This window comes from Acomys russatus, chromosome 7 (genome assembly GCF_903995435.1).
Source record: "Acomys russatus chromosome 7, mAcoRus1.1, whole genome shotgun sequence".
Lineage (NCBI taxonomy): Eukaryota > Metazoa > Chordata > Mammalia > Rodentia > Muridae > Acomys > Acomys russatus.
The window spans coordinates 14060030-14085362 of NC_067143.1; the positions used below are offsets into that span (position 1 = coordinate 14060030).

At 40.0% G+C, this 25333-nt stretch overlaps 1 protein-coding gene across 2 annotated transcripts; it reads right to left on the reverse strand.

Annotated features, from left to right (window-relative positions):
- Positions 1–1351: 1351 nt before the first annotated feature.
- Positions 1352–25333, reverse strand: Nipa2 (NIPA magnesium transporter 2). Of its 2 annotated transcripts, none has more exons than XM_051148638.1 (7): positions 25185–25333; positions 24405–24525; positions 12769–12997; positions 11257–11313; positions 7279–7369; positions 4931–5091; positions 1352–2548 (listed from the first exon to the last, which is right to left on the reverse strand). In XM_051148638.1, exons 3-7 carry the CDS (start codon positions 12905–12907, stop codon positions 1917–1919), a joined length of 1080 nt encoding a protein of 359 aa, XP_051004595.1. In that variant the 5' UTR covers positions 12908–12997; positions 24405–24525; positions 25185–25333; the 3' UTR covers positions 1352–1916. The 2 variants fall into 2 exon arrangements, with proteins under 2 accessions (XP_051004595.1, XP_051004594.1); XM_051148637.1 differs by lacking the exon at positions 25185–25333 and adding an exon at positions 25047–25160.

Genomic DNA, 25333 nt, shown 5'->3' on the forward strand with positions numbered 1-25333 from the left:
CTTAAGTTCTAACACCCTTGACATTCCTTCTCAGTTGCTGGGGGGAATTTTCTCACTCAGCTGGAGTTGGTCCGTGGGACCTACCTGCCAAGTGAAAAGCAAGAGCCCAGTTTTCTTACCAGTTTGAAAGTAGACACAGTGAGAATCAGGTACGGTAGTGTGCAACTACCCCGCTACTTGGGGGAAGCTGAAGACATTGCAGCCCAGGAGTTCAAGGACAGCTCAAGGAACATAGCAAGGTCCCTGTCTTAAAAGCAAATATACAAAGTTGGCTGAGAAACACCAAAGTCCAAAAGCTTTGAGCTTTATTTTACACAGGAAATAAAACACAACTACTATCTGCTGTACTGTAAACCTGAGTTACATCTTTAACAAGCCTATTTATCAAAAGGTTACCTAAAATATTTGTTGATCTGAAGCTGTAATGGCATCTGTACTGACCCTATGAAGTATAGATTTTTAAAAGTCAGTAACTGCATTACCAAGTGATAGGCCAAATAGAATGCTTGCGTTATAAGATTACCTACGTATAAAGTGTTGTGCATACAACACACACATTCTCAATGGAAACTTCATCCCAAAGGGAATGAACATTGGCTTTTTTTAAATGTGCAAAATAAGACATACAGTACATAAAACAGATACAGTATACCTGGGGAGAAGGGGGACCTATTCTCTCTGGTATTTAAGTTACATAAGAAGGTTGGAAATGTAGCTCAGTGTTAAAATATTCATGTAGAATATACATGGTCCTGTGACTGACACCCAGTATGGCCAAAAAGGAGTCACACAGAGGGAGGCAGTCAGAGAAAAAAACAAAACCAAAAAAACAACAAGAGCTCCTTAGAGTGCCAATAATAAAATAATGCTATCACAGAAAAAAAAAAAAAAAAAGGAATTTATTTCACAAAACCAGTACAAAGCCACTATGCAACCATGGGAAGGAACACAAATAGGCATAGGCCCAAACCTCAGTTCCTGTCCGTGGTGGGTAGGATGGAGGAGGGTGACTATTTTAGGCCAACACATAACTAGAAAGTAGGCAGGTGTGAAGCTGGAGAGTACCCCTTACACTGGCCTAGCTCTTTATACCTGTTTGCAATTTTCCACGAACACTTTTCACAGAGTTTCTAATAAACCAAAATATGTAAGGCTCAAACCCTTAAGTAAAATAAACCACTGTACTCAAAGAGACCATATTTTAAAAACATTTTAAATCTAAGCATTTGGGATCAGAATGAGGACTTTCATTCTAAGGTGTCATCTCATCCAAGCATAAATTTCTAAAGAAACCACAGGCGTCTTCTTTGATATCCCAGAGTTGCTGAATGGGCTGCATGACAGTACAATCCATTATGAACACACACTGGGAAGGTCCAAGAGCTCACATATGATGACAGAACTCTAGTCACTATGGACACAGCAAGTACTGACAGTGGTGTTTTCCAAAAGGAAGCCATCAAATGTGCGTAGGAAACGAGATTGGGGTGACAAATCACCACCTGAGAATTATTTTCTTGGAATCTCATACACACACATTTATAATCAGCAAGCCTTAGTATGATGAGGGATTGATGTGATAGGGTCACAATGCACATTTTAATGTTGATCACCAATGAAAAAAATAAAACATTTTTATAGCCTTAAACTTGTCATTAGTGCATTTAGATTTCTGGAGAATGAATAAAAATGTAAAATACCTTTATACAATATTAGAAATTAGCCATGTACTGAGGTCATTTTAGTGAGCTACCATTGTTTAAATATAAGAAAAGTAATTTCTTGATCCAAATTAGTGAAAACTTAAAAAAGATTGTCTTTAGAGGACATTATTTGAGGACAATTTTTTCAGATACATTCTGGTACTCAAAAGTCACTTTATAACAGAATTACAGGTTAACTTTTCAATCATATCCTTAAAAAGATGTCAGGTTTCCATTTCTACGGGAGATATTTTCACCGGTATGTTCAATTCCACAGGATAAGCCTTCCTCATTATTATTAAGAACTTCATACATATTAGAAAGATTGCCATTCACTGCCTTTTCATCTTTTCGAAGAGATACGGGCAGATTTGCTAGACTAAAATTGACATCTTTAAAGGCATGCAACAAAAATATCCCCACAATGATTGTGAAGAAGCCACTCAAGGTCCCAATGACATCATCAACAGGCATATCTTGCCATTCTTTAAAAAGAATAGCTGAACAAGTCAAAACTGAAGTTGTAAAGAACACATAATATATTGGAGTCACTATGGAAGTGTTGAAGATGTCCAGAGCTCGGTTTAGGTAATTAATTTGTGTGCTCACACAGACCACAAGGCTAAGCAGCAGAATCCAGGCCAGGGGGTGCTGCAGAACAGGCTTTCCAGCCAACAACTCTTTGATGGTGATGCCCAAACCCTTCACACAGGAGACTGAAAATGCTCCAATCACAGAGCAGATTGTTATATACACAAGAATGTTTGTTTGTCCGTGTCGAGGTCCCACCACAAAGATGAATATCAAGGCCACAATGACCACAAATGTTGCAAAGACCACAAAACCTGGAGGAAGCAAAGAAAAGCTATACTGAAACAGAATGCACACCCAAACTCAATAGAAAAGCTATAAATGTATCTCTTAGTACTGCATCCTCAGATTTATCTTGCCTATAAAATTAACTCGTATTTGATGAATTAATTTTTATGAAAATTTTAAGTTGCTAATTGAAGGTAACTTGTATTCAAAACAAAGATTGGTAATGTGACTCCAAGAAAATAATTCTCAGGTCATCCAGAATACAAATTAGGTTTCTCTTGATCCGCTAGCCAAGTCACACCTAAACACATCAGAAGTACACACTAGAGGGCTGGGGACAGTACAACTGCAGAGTGCTTGCCTAGAATGTGTAGTGAAGTCATGGGTTCAACCCTCAGTACTACTATAAAGTCAAACTACATAGTATGAAATTAAAATATGCTTCTTAGTTAACAAAAAACACCTCACACTACTAACATTTATATTTTCATTGATTTTTTTCAAGACAAGGCTTCTCTGTGTAGCCCTGGCTGTCCTGGAATTCATTCTGTAGCAGGCTAGCCCTTGCATTCAAAGATCCGCCTACCTCTGCCTCCTGGGTGCTGAGAATAAAGGTGTGCCACCACAAACATTTTTAAAGTAGTCTCTTATGCCTACTTAAGTATTCTAAATCACAAGGCACAGGCAAATGATAATTAGAACAGAGAAGATACCAGTGCAGACTAAATTCAGGAAGTGGCCTTGAAAGTTCAACAATTTGCATCTGCAATAAGGAGGACTTGCTGAAGAGTGGGGGGTGGGGAGGGGGGATAGAAGGAAGGGGACAGGAAAAAAAATCTGGAGTTATAGCTGGGTGGTAGCAGAGGAGGGGAGATCTCTGTGAGTTCAAAACCTGCCTAATCTACAGAGTGAGTTCCAGGACAGCCAAGGCCACACAGTGAAACCCTGTCTCAAAAAACCAAAATAGTAAAAACAACAACAACAAAAAACAAAACAAACAAACACTGTAAAGTGAGTTGTCGTCCCTCAAAGGAAAACATTCGAAACCCAAACAAGTATTAAAATAAGCAGCAAGAAAGAGAATCTAAATACTGTTGGGGTCCTGGTTTACTATGGAGAATAGAGGTATGCATCCTAGCTGACAACTGTAAAACCATGTAGGCCAGGCACAGTTCTCAGTGATTGGTACTCCAGTGCAGATGGTACATAGGTGACCTAATTTTAGGATGAAAAAGGGGAAAAGGCAGAGAATGGGGACAGATACCAGTAACGCTAGCACTCTGGAAGTGGAGGCAGGTGGATCACTGTGAGTTTGAGGTCAGCCTGGTCTACATAGAGAGTTCAGGACAACCAAGATAACACAGAAACCCTGTCTCAAAAAACCCAAGGAAAAAAAAGAAAGAAAGAAAGAAAGAAAATCTACTCTGCCCCTTCAAACTCCACAAATGGGGACAATTTAAAGCAGACAGAAACAAAGAAAAAAATAAGAGAAATATTTTATTAAAAATATTCAGAGTGTGTCTGAAAAATAACACAGCAAATCTGAGAAAACTGTATTTGGAGCTAGGTGTAGTGGCACATGCCTTTAATCCTAGCACTTTGGAGGCAGAGGCAGGTGGATCTCTGTGAGTTCAAGGCCATATTAGTGTGTATTGAGTTCCAGACAAACTAGAGTTACATGATGAGACCCTATCTAAAAAAAAAAAAAAGTTAAGTTCGCTATGTTGGATCAGAATGTAGGTCAGTAGCACAGAACACTCACACCAAGCCCATGTAGAATGGTGTAATGGTGAAGGGAAACACGGTACGGGTTCAAAGTCTACCCAGGTTTTCTCATATGCTTAAAATAACTTAGAACAGAACCAGACAACCTGGAGGAGTTCTAAGAGGATCTGATAATTTCACAGGAATAATTAAATAATTAAGCCATTAAGATAACTATCAGATAAGGCAAATTTCAAGATACACAAGAAAATGTCAACGAACTGGGTAGGTGCACACCTAAAATCCTAGTACTTAAGGCACTGAGGCAGGCACCACAAGGTGGTGGCCAGCCTGGGCTATAAGGCGAGACTCTGGAACTAAAAGAGGGGAAGAAGGAAGTAACCATAATGCGTAAGAATGCAAGTTTTATTGTAAGGGCAACATGAAGAAATATGCTAACCTTCTGTAAGTATACTAAGTACCAGATGGTGACTCCAGTCAAGGAAATAACAGTGATACAAGCACATAATTATTTGGAAATTAAAAACATAATTAAACAGAAAGGACAAGAGGCTAGGGACACATGAGAACTATTTCTTATAGCCTGTGCAAAATAATTCATCTATGTACACACAAAATCTAGATTAAAATAAAAATTAAGTTAAAAATGTTAAGTACAACAGCACTAATGAATCCTTTCTTACCTGGATCACCTAACTTATGTGACATTTCATTTAAGGTCTCAATCTCCTCTTCCTTTGGAGCATGAATGACCATAACTGTAGACCCTAGAATACTTAGCAAACATCCAATTTTCCCATGAAGATTAAGTCTTTCATTTAGGAAGTATGAAGAAAGAATGGCACTAAAAGGAAGAATTAAAAGGTTGAACATTTAAATTAACTTTTTTTAAACTTTCAAGATTAACAGACTTGCAATATATATTACTGAGCTCACACAAAAAGTGCTTCCTGCTTTTAGACCAAAAAAAAAAAAAAAGTACATTCAATTGTAAAACTGTAACGAGGACTTAAGGGCTCCTTTTGCTAGAATGCACTGACTCTTCACCTGAACTTGTGAGCATCCAATTAGTAGGTAAAATGTGGTCTCTGCCTCCATTTTGCACCTGTCTCCTTTGTTCAGTAAGAATAGCCTGCAATCACCACAGATTGAAGGAGCAAGTCTGATCAGTAAACATGGTTAAGTGTGAATAATCTTATAGGCAAAAGCAATCCACAGAAACAAGGACCCTCCTAACCAACCAGCCTGACGGAATGAGATGGCTTGGCTCTGAGTACTCTGGCTTCCTCTCGCTGTATCAACTGAGAGCTCCCATCAGTAACCACAGAAGATAGTTAGGAAGATACTGGCCCCTTGCCTTTTCAGGATACTGATTAAGTTCTTGTCTTGCCTTCTCTACTTCTGCTTCTTAGACTGCTTTTTTGGTATGAACCACAAAATCTAGTGTAAGACTATCAGACTTTTGCCCTAAAACTCCTGGAGCAAAATGAACCACCTGCTTCACATACGCTGAAGTGCATTTACCATCCTTTTACTATTAAGAACCCACATAAAATATGTAACATAAAGAGCTATAATTTATATAGCTTAGATCCTTTTTAAAAATAGTCTCTTTCCACCAGGTGCGGTGGCGCACGCCTTTAATCCTAGCACTTGGGAGGCAGAGACAGGTGAATCACTGTGAGTTCGAGGCCAGCGTGGTCTACAAAGCGAGTCCAGGACAGCCAAGGCTGCACAGAAAGATCCTGTCTCGCAAAAAATAAAATAAAAATCACCTATATTCAAACCTGTACTTCAGGTTTACCAAACTTCAATATACTAACGTTAGCAGTTTAAAATTTTTTTCATTTAGACCCCCTTTACCCCACTTGTTGCTCTTCTGTCTCTATCTGTGTGAAGATAAGACAACTTGCCCAAGTAGGATCCCTCCTTTCCACAATGTAAGTCATCCTGGGAATCGACTCATCAAGATGAGCAACAAGTGCTTTTATGTCTTGATTTAATTGTGTATGATTTGCCTACAATCATAAGTTACTTGGAAATACAAAATCAAACTAAGGATTGGGAACATTTAATTATTAATTTGACTATAAATTACAAGTTTTTTATAACTTGTAGTTAGTTTCATCCAAACCAAAAAGGTTCAGAATAAACAGGATCATATGTAATACAAGGAAAGTTAAGGATTAAAAACATAGTTATATTTTTTAAAGAAACAATTTTTTAAAGATTTATTTGTTATTCTGACTGCATGTATGTACAAGGGTGCCAGAGCCTCTGGAACTGGAGTTACATACAGGTGTAAGCTGCCACGTGGGTGCAGAGAATTGAACTCAGGTCCTCTGGAAGAGTAGCCAGTGCTCTTAACAACTCTGAGTCATCTCTCCAGCCTAATCATATTTTATATATAATTTATTAAAAAGAGCAATAAAACGTCTCAACTTTTAAAATAGTAATAAAAATCCAGACTTCAAATAGGCTTAGCTATTTGGACTAATCATTACAATAACAAAACAGTTTTAAGCTGGCCTTGCAAAACAAGTACTTCAGGCCAGTGTTTAAAAGCATCCGACACCCCCTAAAGCCAAGGCTTGATGTTCTCTAGCATTAAGGAAGCCTACTTACCAAGGCATGTGGCATGCTGAATGGTAAATGTAAGGCAAGTTACAACTTAGAATTTTCTAAAGTTGAAGTCACTAACATGCTGGCCCTGAATTCAAGCGGAAGTATAAATTGATTCTGTCCCATTAATCAATAACTATGCAAAGAGGGTAACTTTGAGAAACATTACATTACTACAGAATATTAAAAATCCTCAAGGGCTGGGAGCTGTGGCAGGCAGATCTCTGAATTCAAGGCCAGCCTGGTTGATAAAGTCAGTCTAGGACAGCCAAGGTTACACAGAGAAACCCTGTCTCAAAACAAACAAACAAACAAATAATCCTCAAGGTTGTTCAAGTGTTTTGACATACAATCAGCACTTGAGTAATTTAGAGATTAAAATTCCATTTCTCGTGTGAAACAGTCTTACCTTACAAGGACGCTGAGTGCACCTAGTGGAGTCACTAGTGTGGCTGGAGCAAATGCATATGCAGCAAAGTTGGCCACCTCGCCAGCTCCCACTGAAGAGATGGACAATAAAAACCCCTCTCAGATAGGAATGTACTCAGTTTGAATATACCTGCATTTTATACAATACCTACACATTATTTCAACTATACTGTTGTCCACTAACTTCCTAATCTTCTCTAATGTATGGTCTGTAAACTACCAACATCTGGTATCCAAATATATAGTTTTAATTTAAAAATAAGACTGATGTGTACAGGTAATAATTTGTAAACTAGGACAACATATAATTAAAAGAAGCTGACATTGATTTAAAGGTCAATTTCACAAGTTTTTATGGGCTCCTTTTTTAAAACCCAACCTTTTTAATTTTTATTTTTTGTGAGTGTCTTTCCTACCCTTTTCTTTTTCCTTTTTCTCCTTTGCCTCCTTCTTTCTTTAGAGGTGGAGTCTCATTGTGTTATCCAGGATGAACCTGAACACGGACTCAAATGATCCTCCTGCCTCAGCCTCCCATGTAGCTGGAATTACAACCACATGCCACTTTACCAAATGGACACTTAATTTACTTCTAAACTTCCTTATAGAGACATTAAGGGCATGAGGATATATTTTCAAGAGAGTATTTGCTTTCTTCCAGGTGCACAGGCACTAAGCAATTCCGGACCAAAGCAAGAATTTAGCCAGTGATCAGCTAATATAGTTTACCTTACTCCTAAGACATAGCCCTTCAGAGCTCAGCCCGGAGCATTCAATAGTTCCCATTTTGGCAACCAAAGGCTGATCCTTGCTAGTCCAATCCAAAGGCCCACTCTATCTCTTACCTACTTCCTCTAGGGCAGCAGTTCTCAACCTGTGGGTCACAACCCCTTTGGGGGTTGCATATCAGATATCCTGTACGTCAGATATCTTTTATTACAATTTGTAAGAGGAGCAGAATTATAGTTATGAAATAGCAATGAGGGGGCTGGAGAGATGGCTCAGCCGTTAAGAGCACTGGCTGCTTTTCCAAAGGACCCCGGTTCAATTCCCAGCACCCACATGGCAGCTCACACCTATCTGTAGCCCCAGTTCCAGAAGATCTGACAACTTTACACACAGTCAGACATGCAGACAACATACCAGTGTACATAAAAATTAAAAAAAAAAAAAAGAAAAAGAAAGAGAAATAGCAATGAAACTACTTTTTATAGCTGGGGGTCACCACAACATGAAGAACTGTATTAAGAGTCATAGCATTAGGAAGGCTGAGAACCACCTCTACAGTATGTCACCTCTAGAGCCTGTATCATTCCTGGATAAAAGACAGGCTATTTATTCTACAATATCACATTAGCTTTTCAATTCTTTTAAAGGAGAATTTTTTCTCCAGCCTTGTAACTTGTTTCCAGTGAAAATGTTGATTGATTTTTTCAATACACTATTACTATATGCTTTTAATATAGCTTTCTGCTTGGCTAGTTTTTGCTAGTAGGGGTGGGGGAGGTACTTTTTCCCTTCTTTGGGTTGTTTTAATTCTTTTTTTTTTTTTTTTTTTAAGTGGCTGGTTCTGATTATGTACCCTGGGTTGGCATCATACTTTTTAATTTTGTTTTTATTTTATGTGCATGAGTGGTTTGTCTACATGTGTATCTGTGTACCCTGTGCATGCCTGGTGCCTGCAGAGGCCAGAGAAGGTACTACATATCCTGGAACTAGTTAGATAGTTGTGAGCCACCACTTGGATGCTGGGCACTGAACCCAGATCCCCTGAAGAGCAGCCAGTACTCTTAATTACTGAGTCATTACTCCAGCTCCTGGTCTCAAACTCTTAATCCTTCTATCTTAGCCTCCTAAGTACTGGGATCATAGTTAGGCACGTGCCATCCATCATTCTAGGCTGCATGCTTTTATTACATTTTTATCAGGCATATAAAGTAGTGTCTAAATTATGTCAGGGTAAAAGTAATAATTTACTGGCTCAGCATGTTGGCCCAGACTTTAGGAAATGGTCAAGATATAAACCAAGGTTTGCAGTGCCTGAAGGTTACAGCCACATTTGGCACAATGATATGACTGGCTATTTGCTGTTTAGGGACCTCTGTAAAAATAGTTTGAATGTTTTCACAGCATAGCAAGTGGCTTCCCTCAAAAACAAGCAATCCAAGAAGGATTTCCAAAGAAGGAAATCCAAGAAGCATTTCCAAAAAGGAAACGCTGAAATTCCATTTACGATGTAGCCTTATAAGTCATGTATCATGACTTCCTGGATTCTGTGATCACAGTGGGCCAGCACTAATTCCTTGTAAGAGAGGATTACCCAAAGGTGTAAATACCAAGAAGCAAGAACAACTGGGAGCATCATAGAGAGACTATCACACTGATAGGATAGTCACAGTCCTTAGCAAAGTCTGCAGTTACTATTGCCTTCATCTTAAATGCTCTTTCCTCATATGGCCACATAACTCACAACCTCACTTGTCCACTATTCAAATACTATCTTTTCAGTAAGGTTTGTCTTTCCTAGTCTCCTATTTAAAAGTTTGTCTACCTACTCTCCAGTTCATATCCCCCTTCCAGCTTTGTTCCTTCTCCCCCCACCCTACACACACACACACACACACACACACACACACACACACACACACACACCCCAAACTAAACCAAAACCCACCTTCTAACCTATTTGTCTGCCCCACTTAAAATGTAGGCTTCTTCTAAGTAGGTATTTTTCTCTTACTAGTATGTCTTCAGCACAAAGAACAATGCCTGGCATGTAAGAGATGATCAACAGAACATGTATTTGTTAAATATTCAAGTCTCTGGTGGGTTTTTGTTGTTGTTGCCTTATAAAATTTCTCTATGTAGCCCTGGCTGTCCTGGAACACACTCTATAGACCAGGCTGGCCTTGAACTCACAGAGATCCGCCTGCCTATGCCTCCTGAGTGCTGGGATTAAAGGTATGTACCATCACTACCCAGCCTAAGTGTTAGATGTCTTAAGGACAATTTATATCCCAACTTATCTCTTATTTTTCTTTTTTGGTTTTTCGAGACAGGGTTTTTCTGTGTAGCCTTAGCTGCCCTGGACTCACTTTGTAGACTAGGCTGGCCTCAAACTCAGAGATCTGCCTGCCTCTGCTTACCAGAGTGCTAGAATTAAAGGTGTGTGCCGCCACAGCCAGCCTATTTCACATTTTTAGAAGATTAATTTTGTGTCTTGAGAGTTTGACCTGGATGTATTTCTATATACCATGAGCATGTTTGGTACCTACAGAGATCAGAAAAGGGTGTTAGAACTGGAGTTATAGATGGTTGTAAACCACCATATGGGTGTTGGGAATCACACCCAGGTTGCCCATAAGAGCAACACAAGTGCTCTTAACCACTGAGCCATCTTTTCAGCCACCTTCACTTATCTTCATAAAGGTAGTGATGAAACCAAACAAGAACAGTCTTATCAAATAAATACCTCCTTTTCAATTTGGAATGAGAGCTAACAGAGAAAAAACTAAAAATCAAATTGTTTTTTTAACTACTAACTTTCATTTGCCTATTTTTTTTTTTCCTTTTTTTTTTTTTTTGCAGTGCTGAGGAATCAAATCCTGGGTGTTTTACATGTTAAGCAAGTGTTCAATTGCTCCCTTTACTCATGGACACACACAGATACACAGACAGACAGACAGACACACACACACTCCTTTTAAACTACTTATCCTGTAAATGTTTTCAAGGGCAATATATATATCAAAAATGTTTTAATCAGACTAGTTTTTTGGGAAGATCTTATCATTCAAATAAACAAGCAATTAACTAAGTTACATTTACAGGCTTACATTTACTTTGAATTTAACTTATAAAAACAGAATATAAGTTTTAAAGTTTGCTAATACAAACTGTTACATATGTAACTATTATAACATATAGTTATGTGCTTTCTTGAAATGTTTTCTATACATACTTGACAGCAGTCCAGCCCACCACAACCACTCCTTAAGATATGCATGGCCACCTTGACCTGTGAATGAAGAAATATTTGATTTCTTTGGAAGAATATCATTCTCTTGTATAAAACCTATAAAAATTATTCAGTAATCACAGATTTTAAGATGTCTAATTATGAGATTTCTTGGATATTTTATGATTGCCTTAGAAAAGAAATATGAAGATCAGGAGACTCCTCACTATGTTTACATTTGTAATATACTCTTGAGTTAAAGAACTAACTTATCTCTTGTAGTTAGTTCCTTTTTAAAAGGCAGCTTTAATAAGTAAGAAAAATGAACCAACAAAAAGTAACAAAGCTGGGCAGAATGGTGCACACCTGCCAACTGCAGGACTTGGAAGTCTGAAGCAAGGTGCATCCTACAAGTCTGAAGCCAGCCTGGGCTACAGAGTGAGTTCCAGGAGACCCTGAACTAGAATAAGATCCTTTCTGGAAAGAGGAGGATTGCAGAAGTAGCTCAACTTCATATGAGCTAGTCTGCAAAGAGGAAGCTGTTTACATGTCTGCAGCCCCACTTAAGAAGGCACTATGGTCCTACAAAGACTGAGAACGACTCATAATTTAGGCTGCCAGGAAGAAAAAAAATCCCCCTTTTCCTTGGTTCTCCCCTTGAACAAACTAAGTCAGGAAGCAATCGGTAATTCAGCCATTGCCCATGAAAACTAACATGAATGAACTTTATGACCCTATGCATTAGGAATAGTAACAGGGGATGCCTTAAGACTAAGGTTGAAGGGCTATAGAAAAAAGCTGAAATGCTAGTATTTTCTCCCTTTTCCACTAAATACTAAGAGACTGCTTTCTATCTTAATATTCCTAAGTTAGATCTGGCCACAGAGACAGCAGAGGAGAAAAGTGATCCCTCTGACTCTCAAAGATGAGGTCCAATAAGGGATAAAATGAAGCATAACCAGGATGGTGGAACATAAGCATTAATATCTCACAATGCCAGGAAACACAGTGGGTGTCCACGGATTGAACTAAAATCCAATTACTCTGAGTATCCTCCAGTGTCTTGTGATATACCAACAATTTAAGGGGAAACTACTTTCACCATTCAGGTCAATTAGTGGAGTGCACAGACTAAGCAAGACCATTCTTTCCTTGGTGCAATTTGAAACCATCAAGAAAAACATTTAAGCTAGAAGTCAGAAGTTCCACTATCATGTACAAAATATCCTCGGCCCCAATAAAAGCCTGGTTCTACTCATGGATCCCATTTCCTCCTGTAGAGACATGGTGAAATTTAAACTCTGGAGACTAGCGTGGCACTGGTCCTATCCCTGTTTTGACAGTAACTACAGGAGTAAGCAGCTAATATTCTGACAACTTATTTTCTCAATATTTAGAAATCTCTTGAAGATTTCAAATGTTCAAATATATTGACAAATAATGAAGACAGTGCTTCTATACTCAAAGAACCTGAGTACATATGTACTTGTTGATACCTGTAAGGGCACAACTTACCTGCTCTCATGGAGCCTTTCCTGGCAAGTCGCAGAAGGCCTTTCTTTTTCAAAATAAAACTCCCTCCAATGAAAATGCTGGAGGTCATAGCCAATCCCAGACCGATATAAAAGTCATATTTTCCACGCCCCAGGCTCATTTCGTTTGTTACTTAAGTTCCTGTGAATGACATTGATCACAGAACAGAGAACCTGCTTGTACTGGAGACAGGATGATACAGTCTTCAAATCTAAATGATATGAAATAAAGTGAGATTTTCACAAAATCATAATGACAGTTCACGTACAATTCATATATTTACTTCATTTATCTCCCCATAAAAGTACAACAATCTTTATTTACTACTATTGATTAGAAACATATACTATATAAACTTAGCACTAACCTAATTATGTTTCTTCTAGTTATGGCAAAAGAGCAGGCCGTAATACAAAGTCAAGTTTGGATTATTTTTATAAACTCTGTGTTGTGTTGTTCTAACTATTTTCAATTTGAACTGATAGTCCATAATATAATTTTACTGTTAGGGAAAGAAATAAAAATTAAATATAACATATAAATCTAGGTCACCAATACACTTATCTATATACATATCAATATACTTACCTCCATACAGAGATATCAGACTTTTTCTCATGTACATATTATTCATTTAGAAGTATGCATGGGGCTAGGTGTGGTAATATATACCTGTAATTCTAGCCCTCAGGAGGCAGATGAAGGAGGAACTGGAGTTTAAGGCCAGCTTTGGCAACATAGGAGGCCCCTAGAGGCGCAAGGGGAAAGAAGCTGTAAGTATACGATCATCTATCTATTTAGCCTATCTGGAAACATGCTGAGAAAAGGCAGTTTTCCCACTATTTTGTTAGCAAAGGATGACAATGTTGACAAAGATGTCTACTGTGAGATATGGAGTGTAATATTGTTGGTCTTTAGAAAACGTAAGGACTATGGCAGCAGAAGGCCCAGTCTACAGCTGACAGATGGTACATTTATTTTCCCAATGAGCCAACTCATAAACTTCACTGATGTAAAAACTAAGGTGTACAAAGCAGAGGGGCGTTGGGGGGGGGGGGGAACGACACATACTTTTCTCCAGCCTAATGTAGCCCAAATTGGGCTTGATGTAAAAATATTCCTCCCTCAGTCTCCTGATTATAAGGTTACAGATCTATATAACCATAACTGGCCCCATAATGTCTCTGTTCCAACAGTATTAGATGTATGCTGCATGCACTAAATATTAACTTAAATCTTCTAAATAAAATGGTAATCATTTTTTGGCAAAGTAGCTCAGGGCACATGCCCAACACACACAATGCCTTAGCTTTAATTCCCCAGCAACAGACACATGCATGCAAATGTTGATACAAAACAAATTGGTATCACTTAGTCTTCAACAGGGAGGCAAACAATAGAGATACTACTAGAACAACAATAAACATTGGCACACTGAAATAACAGCACTCCATCAAAGGGATGAGGCCAGTAGAGGTTCATTACGACTCCCATACACTTCAGTGAGACACTTCTCATTCTACTGATTTGGGACTTGGCTAGAGGGTCTGCTCTGGTAAATGGGGAGAAAATGTACATGGCACACTGCCAGTTTTGCACATGGATTGAAAGTCCCTCGCACTTTGTTCCTTTACACCCTGCCGTCACCACAAGTGAAGGCTAATCTTTTGTTTGTTTGGTTGGTTTGGTTTTTCGAGACAGGGTTTCTCTGTGTAGCCTTGGCTGTCCTGGACTCACATTGTGCTGCCTCTGGCTCCCGAGTGATGGGATTAAAGGCGTGTGCCATCACGGCAGCTATGTGAAGGCTAATCTTGGTTGCCAACTTTACTGCATGTAGAATCAAGAAAATGCAAGCTTCCACGCTGTCCAATCCTGTAAGGGATTTCTTTGATCAGACTATATGAACCAGAAGACTCACCCTAAATGTGGGTGACATCATAAGGTTGCAGCCTAGAAAAAAGAACATGGGAGCCAGGCGTGGTGGCGAAGTGGATCTCTGTGAGTTAGAGACCAGCCTGGTCTACAAAGTGAGTCCAGGACAGCCAGGACTACAAGAGAAAACCAAAAAAAAAAAAAAAAAAAGAAGAAGAACATGGAGGAAACTGCCTTTTATCTGCTGGACTTCACCCCTTCTGGTAAGTTCATGCATTTGAGTGTTGGTATTCTGTTGTGGAAGTTATCGTTAATGTCAAACGTGTTTTTGTTTTAAGCTCAGGTGTGGGATACGGAGGCTGCTCTGGTTTGTCCACAGCTGACAACTGCCTCATCAAGAGGGCATGTGATCTTTGTCAGCTGGGAACTACCTTGTGTATAGGTGTGGTCTTTGCCAGTAGGAATACGTGCCAGACCCAGAGACAGAGGGGGGTTGGGTGGGGGCTGCGGGCCCCAAGAAAAAGGGCTGCTGGTGCTTCCCCCCTACTGCTCCTGGTTGCTGCTGACGCAGTCTGACTAGAAGTCAGAGATGCCCTGAAATGGAGATTGGACTTGCCCCAAGGACCCCAACAACCTAAGCAGCAGGAATTAGCTAAGAAAAACTACACTCCTTCCCACTGACCTTTCTCTCCTAGCTGGTGTTGGAAGGGATTGGGGTGGAAAGGGGAGAAAGAGATAAGGAACTCAAAACAAAAATAGATTTTAAAAGTATGCCAACAGTATTTCTTCACTGATATTAGAACAAAATCTCTTGATCTCTCAGGTTTAAACATAGCTTCGTAATGCCCTATCTGACATAACCACCAGATACAGAGATACATGCATACAGGAAACACATACAGGGAGGGAAGAAGTAGGATTTCTGAACAAGATGGAAAATGATTTCTATACACTATCAGAACTTTAAAATAACTCTGCTTATGTTGCTCCTATCACACTCCACATGCCTGGTTTACTTGTTCATAAGCAAGTCACCTAAACTCTAAGCAAATTATTGGCCTTTTAAGCCCACAGCTTTCTGGCAACTCCAAAACTTCATGTTTTCTAGATCAAAACAGATGAATAAAATGCATGTTAACTGACTCCCCCCAAAAAAACCCTGCCTATTCTGGGGTGGCCATTCATATGTAATAAATAGCTTCGTCATCTAGATCAGCATTGTAACATGGAATCAAATTGTCAGGGCCTATAAACTTGAGAATTTAAAAATATCATTAAGCTAGGAAGTAGTAATACTAGATATGAATAAAATGCAATGACAATGGTCACAGAATCTTGGAAAATAGTAAATTAAAAACATAACTATCGCCGGGCATGGTGGCACAGGCCTTTAATCCCAGCACTCAGGATGCAGAGGCAGGCAGATCGCTGTGAGTTCGAGACCAGCCTGGTCTACAAAGCAAGTCCTGGACAGCCAAGGCTACACAGAGAAACCCTGTCTCAAAAAACAAAACAAAAAAAAAAAAAACCAAAAATTTTTAAAATTTAATTTAATTAAGAAAAACAAAACAAAACTCTAACTATCACCAGGCAGTGTGGCACATGCCTTTAATCCCAGCACTTGGGACACAGAGGCAGGTGAATGTTTTTGAGCTCAAGGGTAGCCTGGTCTACAGAGTAAGTTCCAAGAGAGGCAGGGCTACAAAGAAAAATCTTGTCTCTGGAAGAAAAACAAAACAAAATCTAACTACTTAACCACTCTTTTCACATAACAAGGCAAATAGTCTCTCTAGTCTCCACATATGCAAAGAACGCACTCACATACTCCAAAAGTGTGCACACACAACATTGGTCTCTTTTAAGCACAAGAGACCAATGAATAGACTAAAAAATACCTTCCCCACAACTCGGCTGCCTTGTCTAGCCTCCATGGGAAAGGATGCACCTAGTCCTGCTGCAACTTGATGTACCAAGATGGGTTGTCACTCATGGGGGAGGGGTGCTCCCCTTCAGTGAGAAAAAGGGAGGAGAGAGCAGGCGGAGGGGTATGAGGGTGGGGCTTGGTGGAGGGGAGGGAGGGGGCTGTTATCAGGGTATAAAGTGATTAAGTAGATTAATGAAAAAAATCAGTATTGTTGCAAGTTTGAGTTTAACCTGGGATAGTGAGACCTTGTCTCTAAAGTAAAATGACAATCCTTTGTGACAACCCCACCCCACTTATTTACAGAAGAGCTGCCCACAACAAACCCCACAGCTGTTATACTTAGTTAGCACCTAGACTCAGAAAAGGAGGCACAGAGATTTTTAAGAGCCAGAAGTGGTGGATGACTCCAAGGAAACAGCATCTTCAGACATAACAAGGCTGATACTAACATAAACTTCCCAGACTGTGACAACACAAGTTCAAATCAGGCAAAATCCCAGCACTGAGAAGGGGAAGTAGACACAGCCTCATTCCTACCCAAGAACCAATTTATAACAAAATCTACTGGGAAAAGGAAAATCAGTTTTCTCCTATGGAGTGACACTGGGTATATCAAGCACACTCCAGGAACAGTTAGCCAATGCAAAATGGACTCTGCCTTTCATGTGCTGTTTTGTTTTGTCTTACTGGTTCTCATCTTGTTGTTGTTGCTGTTGTTATGGGAGACAGACAGACAGACACTGGGGGGGGGGGCAATAAGAGGAGTGGTATGAGGGGAAATATATGTATTTTCTAGCATATAAGATGACCCCTAACTTTTCTACTTAAAATAGCATTTGGAATATACTCACCATATAAGACTACCCCTCTTCCAACACACACCCTGTGTGCAGCAGACTTGGGCATGTGTCTGTTTGCAGCCAGGGCAGATAGCCAAGCGCTTTATTAAATGTCGGCAGACAGCCAGTGCCAGCCTATGCTGGCCCTTTATGGCATGCTCCACACTCAACCCAAAGATGTACAGTCCTCCAAGTCAAATGGGAATGGGCGGGATCTGGTGGAGAGCCAATCCACGCTCACGTTCTTCTTCATGAGGTGCAGCAAGATGTGTGTAGCTTGCTATTCCCTGCTTCATACTCCCAGAGTGGAGAATTGGCTATAGCACCCCACACTATATACACCAGACATATGAAGCAAGGAGAAGCAAGCTGCAGCTAAGTGCCCAGCATATAAAACAACCAGAACTTTGGCACCGATTTCTCAGGACTAAAAAGTCATCTTGTCAGGCAGTGGTGGCGCACGCCTTTAATCCCAGCACATGGAAGGCAGAGGCAGGCAGATCGCTCTGAGTTCAAGGCCAGTCTGGTCTACAAAGTGAATCCAGGACAGTCAAGGCTACACAGAGAGACCCTATCTCAAAAACAAACAAAAAAACAAAGCAAAAAAACCAAAAACCAAAACCAACAACAAAAAAGTCATCTTATATGCTGAAAAATACAGTACATTATATGTATTGTAGTTTCTCATGCTGTGATAAGACACTATAGCCAAAAGTTTATTTGGCTTACAGTTCCACACAATAGTCCATCAAAGTCAGGACAGGTACCTAGAGGCAAAAACTGATGCAGAGGCCTGGAAGAGTGCTGCTAACTAGCTTTCTTTCTTTCTTTTTGAGAACAGGGCTTCTCTGTGAAGCCTTGGCTGTCCTGGACTTGTTTGTAGACTAGGCTGTACCTCAAACTCACAGAGATTGGTCTGCCTCTGCCTCCCCGAGTACTGGCTGGGATTACAGATGTGCGCCACCACAACCAGATCAGCTGGCTTTTTTTCTTTTTTTTTTTTGGAGACAGGGTTTCTATGTGTAGCCTTAACAGCCTAGATTCACTTTGTAGACCAGGCTGGCCTCAAGCTCAGAGAGATCCCCCTGCCTCTGCCTCCCAAGTGCTGGGATTATAGGTGTGTGCCACCACACCTGGCTTGCTTTCTTATAGGACCACTAGCCCCAGAGGTGGGGCATGGCCCACAGTGAGCTGAGCCCACCCACATCAATCCATCAAACAAGAAAACATACCACCAGCTTGCCCACTGAGCAATCTAGTAAAGGCATTTTCTCACTTCAGATTCTCCTTTGCAAAATAACTCTTAGCTTATGCCAAATTGACATAAAACTAGCCAGCACAGTATGAAAAAAAAATTAATACAAACAACACCAATATTATCTGCTGACTTGACATCTGATACAGGTGGGAAAACCTTGAACTGTCTCACCACAGACTCCCCGCCATACTCTGCCTCTGTTGATAAAAACCCCAAGGTTAAACCAGGCACTATTTTGTTCATACCACGCAGTGAGCTTCAGTACTCTTGCCAGTCTAAGAAATTATGAAATCAAGCAATCCCATCTCCGTCAGGAGCCACAAGGTACTCCTGTGATGAAAAAGCCTGCCTCCCAAGTTCATTACTCTATTCTGAATACCACACCCGTGAGGCTCTGCAAGGAGTGTGTGGTGTTCTGTCCCTGGTTTCAGTACAGGAAAGTAAGAAACTGCTGTCTATCTTACATGTCCAGCTCCAGGGTCAAGAACTGATCCACCATAACCACTAAAGTGAGGGGTAATTAAAATAATGCTTTTATGCATTTAACTCCGAATGAAATAAGCCATTTCCATAGTTTAGTGGCTGTGGCTGCCTTAGAATTTGAAAACAAGCCTACCACTCCTCTGCCAACTGGTATATTTCCAGAAGTAAACAAACAAAAAAACCACCTTAATTCTAGAAAGCCTTTCATTTTATTCTAAAGTTATTTGTTCCTACATCTATTTTGCCTTATATAAGAATTTCCTTCACAATTTAAAGTTCATGACACTGTTTTAAATCTGTTTTTCCTTTTGTTTTTATTTTTACCTACATACTATCCAAACATACAAAGTTGAAAGGGCTTTGGGGGTGAGATGACTCAATCATATACATGTGGTTTTAGAAATTCTCAATTACTGTTCTGTCTTTGAAGACAAACTTAAAATAAAAATGTTTAAAAACTGTGTGTTTTCCCTAAATGCATGTACCCATGTGTGCCAAGGCCAGAGGAGGGTGTCAGGTCTCCTGGAACGGGAGTTACAAATGGCTGTTGAGTACCCATCCTCTGCTAGAGCAACAAGTACTCTTAATCACTGAACCAAGTCTTGAGCTCCCTGAAGAAAAACTCATCTTCAACCTAAGTTCCTTAAAGACAATTACTTTGGTTATCTGTGGTGCTTCCCCACAAAAGCACTCATTTGTGGAAGCAAATCTGATTTGAAAGGCTTTCTAGAATTAAAGTTGCTTTTTCAGATTGTTTACTTCTGGAAATATACCAGCAGGAGGAGGAGTGGGAGGCTTGTCCTCAAATTCTAAGGCAGCCAACAGCCACTAAACTATGAAAATAGATTATCTCATTTGGACTTACATTTAGTAACAGGACATATGTGTGAACATCCTGAAAGAAATGAGTTGCTTTGCTAGTCTCTGATCTGGTCATATCTTGTTCCGACTCTGTAACTGAAGGTCAACCACAGCTGAGCGAATGCCAGAGATTTTTTTTTTATTATTATTATAAGACAGGGTCAACCTTAAAGAAAGCTGAATGGAAAAACATAGGAGGGATAGAAGATAGTCCAGCAAATATGAGGATATAAGTTCAAACCCCAGCACCCAAGTTTTAAAAAGCTGGGCATGGCCTTATCAACGCCTATAATGCCGGCACTGAGAACAGGAGGGAGAAGGCAGAGAAATAGGGATGCTCAGGCTTGCTTGTTGCCAGCACAGCTACAGGTTAAGTGAGACACCCTGTATCAAGATAGTACGCCAGTGATTAACAAGCAGGACACTTAACACCCTCCTCAAACTTCCACGCATGTATTTCCATGCACAGTGCAAATCTGGTACATTTTAGGGTTGGTAATAAGACTCAACAGTCTGTGTGCAGCCTAGGTAGAAAGGAAAAGGAAAACTTGCTAAATTTAAATTCAACTAGATTTCCAAGCAAAAGATGACAGGTTCCAGTCGGTAACCTACCCAGTTGGCCAAGTGTTGCTATCATTTACATGTGGGATTGTTCAGTAAAAACACTGAGCAGCTATTATGTACCAAGCACTGGAGTTCAAAGGCCCGGGGACTTTCCACCAAAGGTATCCATGTTCAAGGATAGATACACAGCAGAAAATGAAAAACGCTGAAAATAATAAGTTCAACTTTTTGTCTGTTGAGATATGGCTTTAGCCCCAGTGAGCCTGTAACTTGATTTGTTTTTTGTTTGTTTGTTTGTTTGTTTTAAGGATTTTACTTATTTTATGTGTGAGTTCTCTATCTGCATGTACACCTGCATGGCACAGGAGGGCATCAGATCTCATTATAGATGGTTGTGAGCCACCATGTAGTTGCTAGGAATTGAACTCAGGACCTCTGGAAGAGCAGATAGTGCTTTTAACTGCTGAGCCATCTCTCCAGCCACCTGGAACTTGATTTTAAAGCCAGGCTGGTCTTGGACTGACAGAAATCAGCTTGCCTCTACCTCACAGTGCAGGGATGAAAGCAGTACACCACTACACCTACCCAATAAATTCAAATCTTTTGTTTTGCTTGAGACAAGGTCTCTATGTGGCTTTGTGTGCTGTGAAACTTGCTATGTAGACCAGACTGGCCTCAAACTCAGAGATTGGCCTGCCTCTGCCTTTCAAGTTCTGGGATTAAAGGCACACACCACCATTTCAATCTTAAACAGTTTAAAACTTGTAATTTCCATTATTTTTCTTTTTTCTTTCTTTCTTTTGGTTTTTCAAGACAGGGTTGCTGTCCTGGACTCATTTGTAGACCAGGCTGGCCTTGAACTTATAGAGTACTGGAAATACAGATATGTGCCACCATACTCGGATATTCTAGATTTTAACAAACTAAATTTTTACAACTGATTCTACATACTTAAAATGTAAACTTTCAGATACAAGTGATGGGATAACAATTGAGATGTAATCTGAGTAAGTTAATTAAATTTTTTAAAAAAGAAACAAAATATTAACTTTCATTAAATACTCACATGTCCAAAGTGAAATATGGCTCAAAAAGCTAACAAATTTCATCTGCATTTACTTATACTATAGAGAACATGTATTTTAAGGAATGTGCAATGGGTATAGAAACATTCTAATAGATGAGAAAAGCCTACACTGAGACTTTCTTTACAAACTGACAAACAAGAGACTCTTTCACCAAAATTAGCAAACTTAAAAGTTACACCAACTCAAATATATATTTAAAATTGGCGATTTTTCACATTTTATTTCCATAAGGACTTGAGCAAATATGTGGAAGAAGCCAGGAATGAGAAAACAGGCAGTGACATTAAGTAGCTTGTCAGGCACCAGCAGGTAGCAGAGCCAGGACTCAATCCAGGTTTCACCTTGAGCCCTCTCCTTTTCCCACTGGATGCCTCCTAGTCACAGCAGGTAACCGGCAGCGGAAACCAGGGGTCTGCCCTATGTGTTGTCCTACTGCTCTGACAATGCAGTCACCATTCTTATCAGCCAACGGAGGCAAAAGAGACAACAGTGTCATATGTATTCTACGTTTACAACATGGTCCGGCATCTGCTCTGCCTAATCAGATCTGTACCTCCATGTCTTCTGGCTCTAATCCAATTTAAACCATATAATGCTGTCAACAGGGGTAGAAAACACCTCTGCCAATCTTATTCTCTTGCTTAAAAACTTAGGAGTTAGGGTTTAGTACATGATTAACATGGGGAAAATATAAAATGAAATTAAAGGGGGAAAAAAGAAAAACCTCCTTAGAATGATTACCCACTATTTACCAAGAAGTCTTAATTTTGTAACCCAATAACTAAGACCCTGTATTTCTTTCACACCTAAAGTTTAAATCTTATTTCATAATATTATAGTCCACATACATTGTGTTCTTCTCATAAGGCTCTTTGTTTATTTACCTTGTCAACACTGCAAAAGGCCCAATCAAAAAGTACTCTTCTACGCAAGCTCTGTAATTACCACAGTTCAGGAATTCCCTAGCTTTCAGCCTGTTCTACTCTGGATTTTCCAACCTGTATTAAGGTTACTTATATAGATCATAACTTCCTTCACTGTGGCTCTTAGTGAAGACTCGGCTTTCCTATCGCATTTACTTAAACCAGCAAACATGTTTTGAGTACATTTATGAAAGGTTAAAGCCATTAAAAAAAGAAAACAAAGACAACAACTCTTGTCTTCATGAATGTTAGCTCCTAGTTGGAGGCAGGGTATTTCAATAAATAAATAAACATTGCAAAGTGGTAAATGCTGTGGTGAAAACTTTAGCACATTAAGGGGGTAAGGAAGGAGGCCTTGACAGGGTAACACTGAGCAGACTTGAAAGGGATGGAAAAAACAAAGCAGGAAAACAAAGGCTCTGACATAGGAGCAGGTATGCTGTTTGGGGGGAAAAGGAAGACTACTATGGTCAATCCTAAGTTAGGTGAGACACCACAGCAGAATAGTGTTACATGCCAGACCACGAGGAAGGCCCTGAAAGCAAGACAAAGCCAAGAGATATAAACACACCTGCAATCCATTTGTTTTGCATGCTACGAGTTAGTTTTACCTACAGTCATCACAGAACTTTATACAAGTGCTAACTTCAAATTTATTTATACAAAATTAATACAATTAGGTATACACAAAATGTGATAGGTGGGTATGTTTTAATCTGATAATATGTGCTTAGTTCTACAATACAGAAGTACATAGAACTCTTTGTAGTTTGTCAAGCAGGGACTTTTAAAAGCTCTAATACAATTTTTATCGGCTATAACCTTCAGGTTACACATTAAATCTCACAACTTATTCTACATACCTGTTAACTTGCATTCTTTGCCCTAAGTCTCCCTTTTACCCCACCATCATCACCATGTCACTCTAAAAGAAGTTTTTGTGTATACCATAACATATACTGATAAATAAGTAAGAATTTAGGTAAAGCTTTTTATATTCTCTATAGAAGAAAGGATACTAGTTAAGTCACGTGTGAATCATTTTATACCTTCACATAGCTTCAAAGCAAGTGGAACCGTTTTTCTTATCTCGAATAACAAGGGCTTGCACTTGCCTTGCACAGTATCAGAAGATACCATTACTTCTTTACAGCTTAAAAAAAAAAAAAAAAACCACATCTCACAATGTAGGCACTCAGGAGATGGTCACTCAGAAAACAGGCTGACTCTACTCCTCCTGACTGCTGTAGCCTCTTAAAGCTTTAGAGCGGAAGGGTCTCCCTACACAGTCCAGGCTGACCTTCATCTTGAAATCTTCCTGCCTTAGCTTCCTGAGTGCCACCACACCTGGCTTTGAAAGTTCAGTTAAGTCTTTACTTTTACATGGTTTTTACTGCTATCTAAAGCTTTCAGTAGTCTCAACTTCACATTTAGCTAATTTTTCTTGTGGGTGCACCCAGCACTTAGGGTGTAGGTGTGTGACAGGGGTGGGGGAATTTCCCATGTGAAACCACATCTGTGGAAAACTGAAGAAAGCACACCGTTCTCAAGCAGGCTCTGTCTTATCGTTCCATACAGAATCTCTAAGTGAACCTGCAGCCTACTGATTAAACAAGACTAACTGGACAGATCTGTGCTACAGGCTTGGCTTTTTATGAGGGTGAGCAGAGATAAGCACTTTACCAACTGACCCATCTCCCCAGTTCCTTGGCTAATAATTTTAAACCCACGCTTATAAATACTACTACAGAACCTAATCTCCGACCTAGCGCAGCAACGCTGTTAGACATTCATGTTTTAACTTACATATAAGTTTAATGTGGTCTTTCTTTTAAAAAACAGAGACGATTCATTCCTCCTCATTTTCTTGGAAATGCTATCCTTTATTCCCATTTAAAGTATTTAACCATGGCAGAGTGGCTCCACCCTGGAAAGAAGAAAATATGGAAGCAGGTGAAAGCACTGAAATGTACTAAATGCTTTTAGAAATACAGTTACTAGTGGCCATGTTTTTTTTTCACTTAGCAAGTACTATAAAAACCAGTCAGCTGTGCTTCCACACACAGCTCTGGAATAAAAAGACCTCTGCTCCCAGACTTTCCCCTTTTAACTTTACACATAATGATAAGGTATCAAACGGGCACAGGACACAGAATCTCAAGAAGCAAAACTTAAGACGTAGTCCTAAACTAAAAGCCTTGACATTCTAGTAGAGAAATCAAAGAGCCAAGAACCCCAAAACACTTGCGTTTTGTTTAATTGCACGAAAAGAGTCGTCGATCCTGGTTACGCGCTAGGAAATTAAAACAAACACGCTCAAAACGTTACAGCAAGCTGAAACATCGTCTACAAACTCACGAAGGCAAATAAGACAGATATCATCGAGCACGAGACCGGACAGGGCCAACCAGCCAGACTTCCGCCGGACTGAATGGCAATCCCACTCACCACGGACTTCCTCGCTGCGGATCACTTAGAGAAGCTGTGTCCACCTCAGAGCAGGCGAAAAAGGAAATCGCCCCAGGGGCGCTCCTCCGGCTCCAGAATGCCAAGACTGCTCGCGGTTCAGCCCAGGAGCTTGCTTACAGGAAGTAGCTACTTTAGAGCAGTCGCAGGCCGGCGGGCGACGCGGCTCCCTCCGGGACGCGACCCGGGTGTCCGCTCACACCCCCACGCAGGCAGCTCGCTCCTGCGCGCACACGGCCACTGCCTCCGGCGACGTCCCGCGGGAAGTT

Coding starts and splice junctions, on each gene's coding strand:
- Nipa2 (XM_051148638.1), bottom strand. CDS start 12,907: ATGAGCCTGGGGCGTGGAAAATATGACTTTTATATCGGTCTGGGATTG. Junction 7,370..11,256: donor GTGGGCTGGACTGCTGTCAA/GTATGTATAGAA, acceptor CCATCTCTTCAG/TGGGAGCTGGCGAGGTGGCC. Junction 2,549..4,930: donor ACATAAGTTAGGTGATCCAG/GTAAGAAAGGAT, acceptor TGCTTCCTCCAG/GTTTTGTGGTCTTTGCAACA.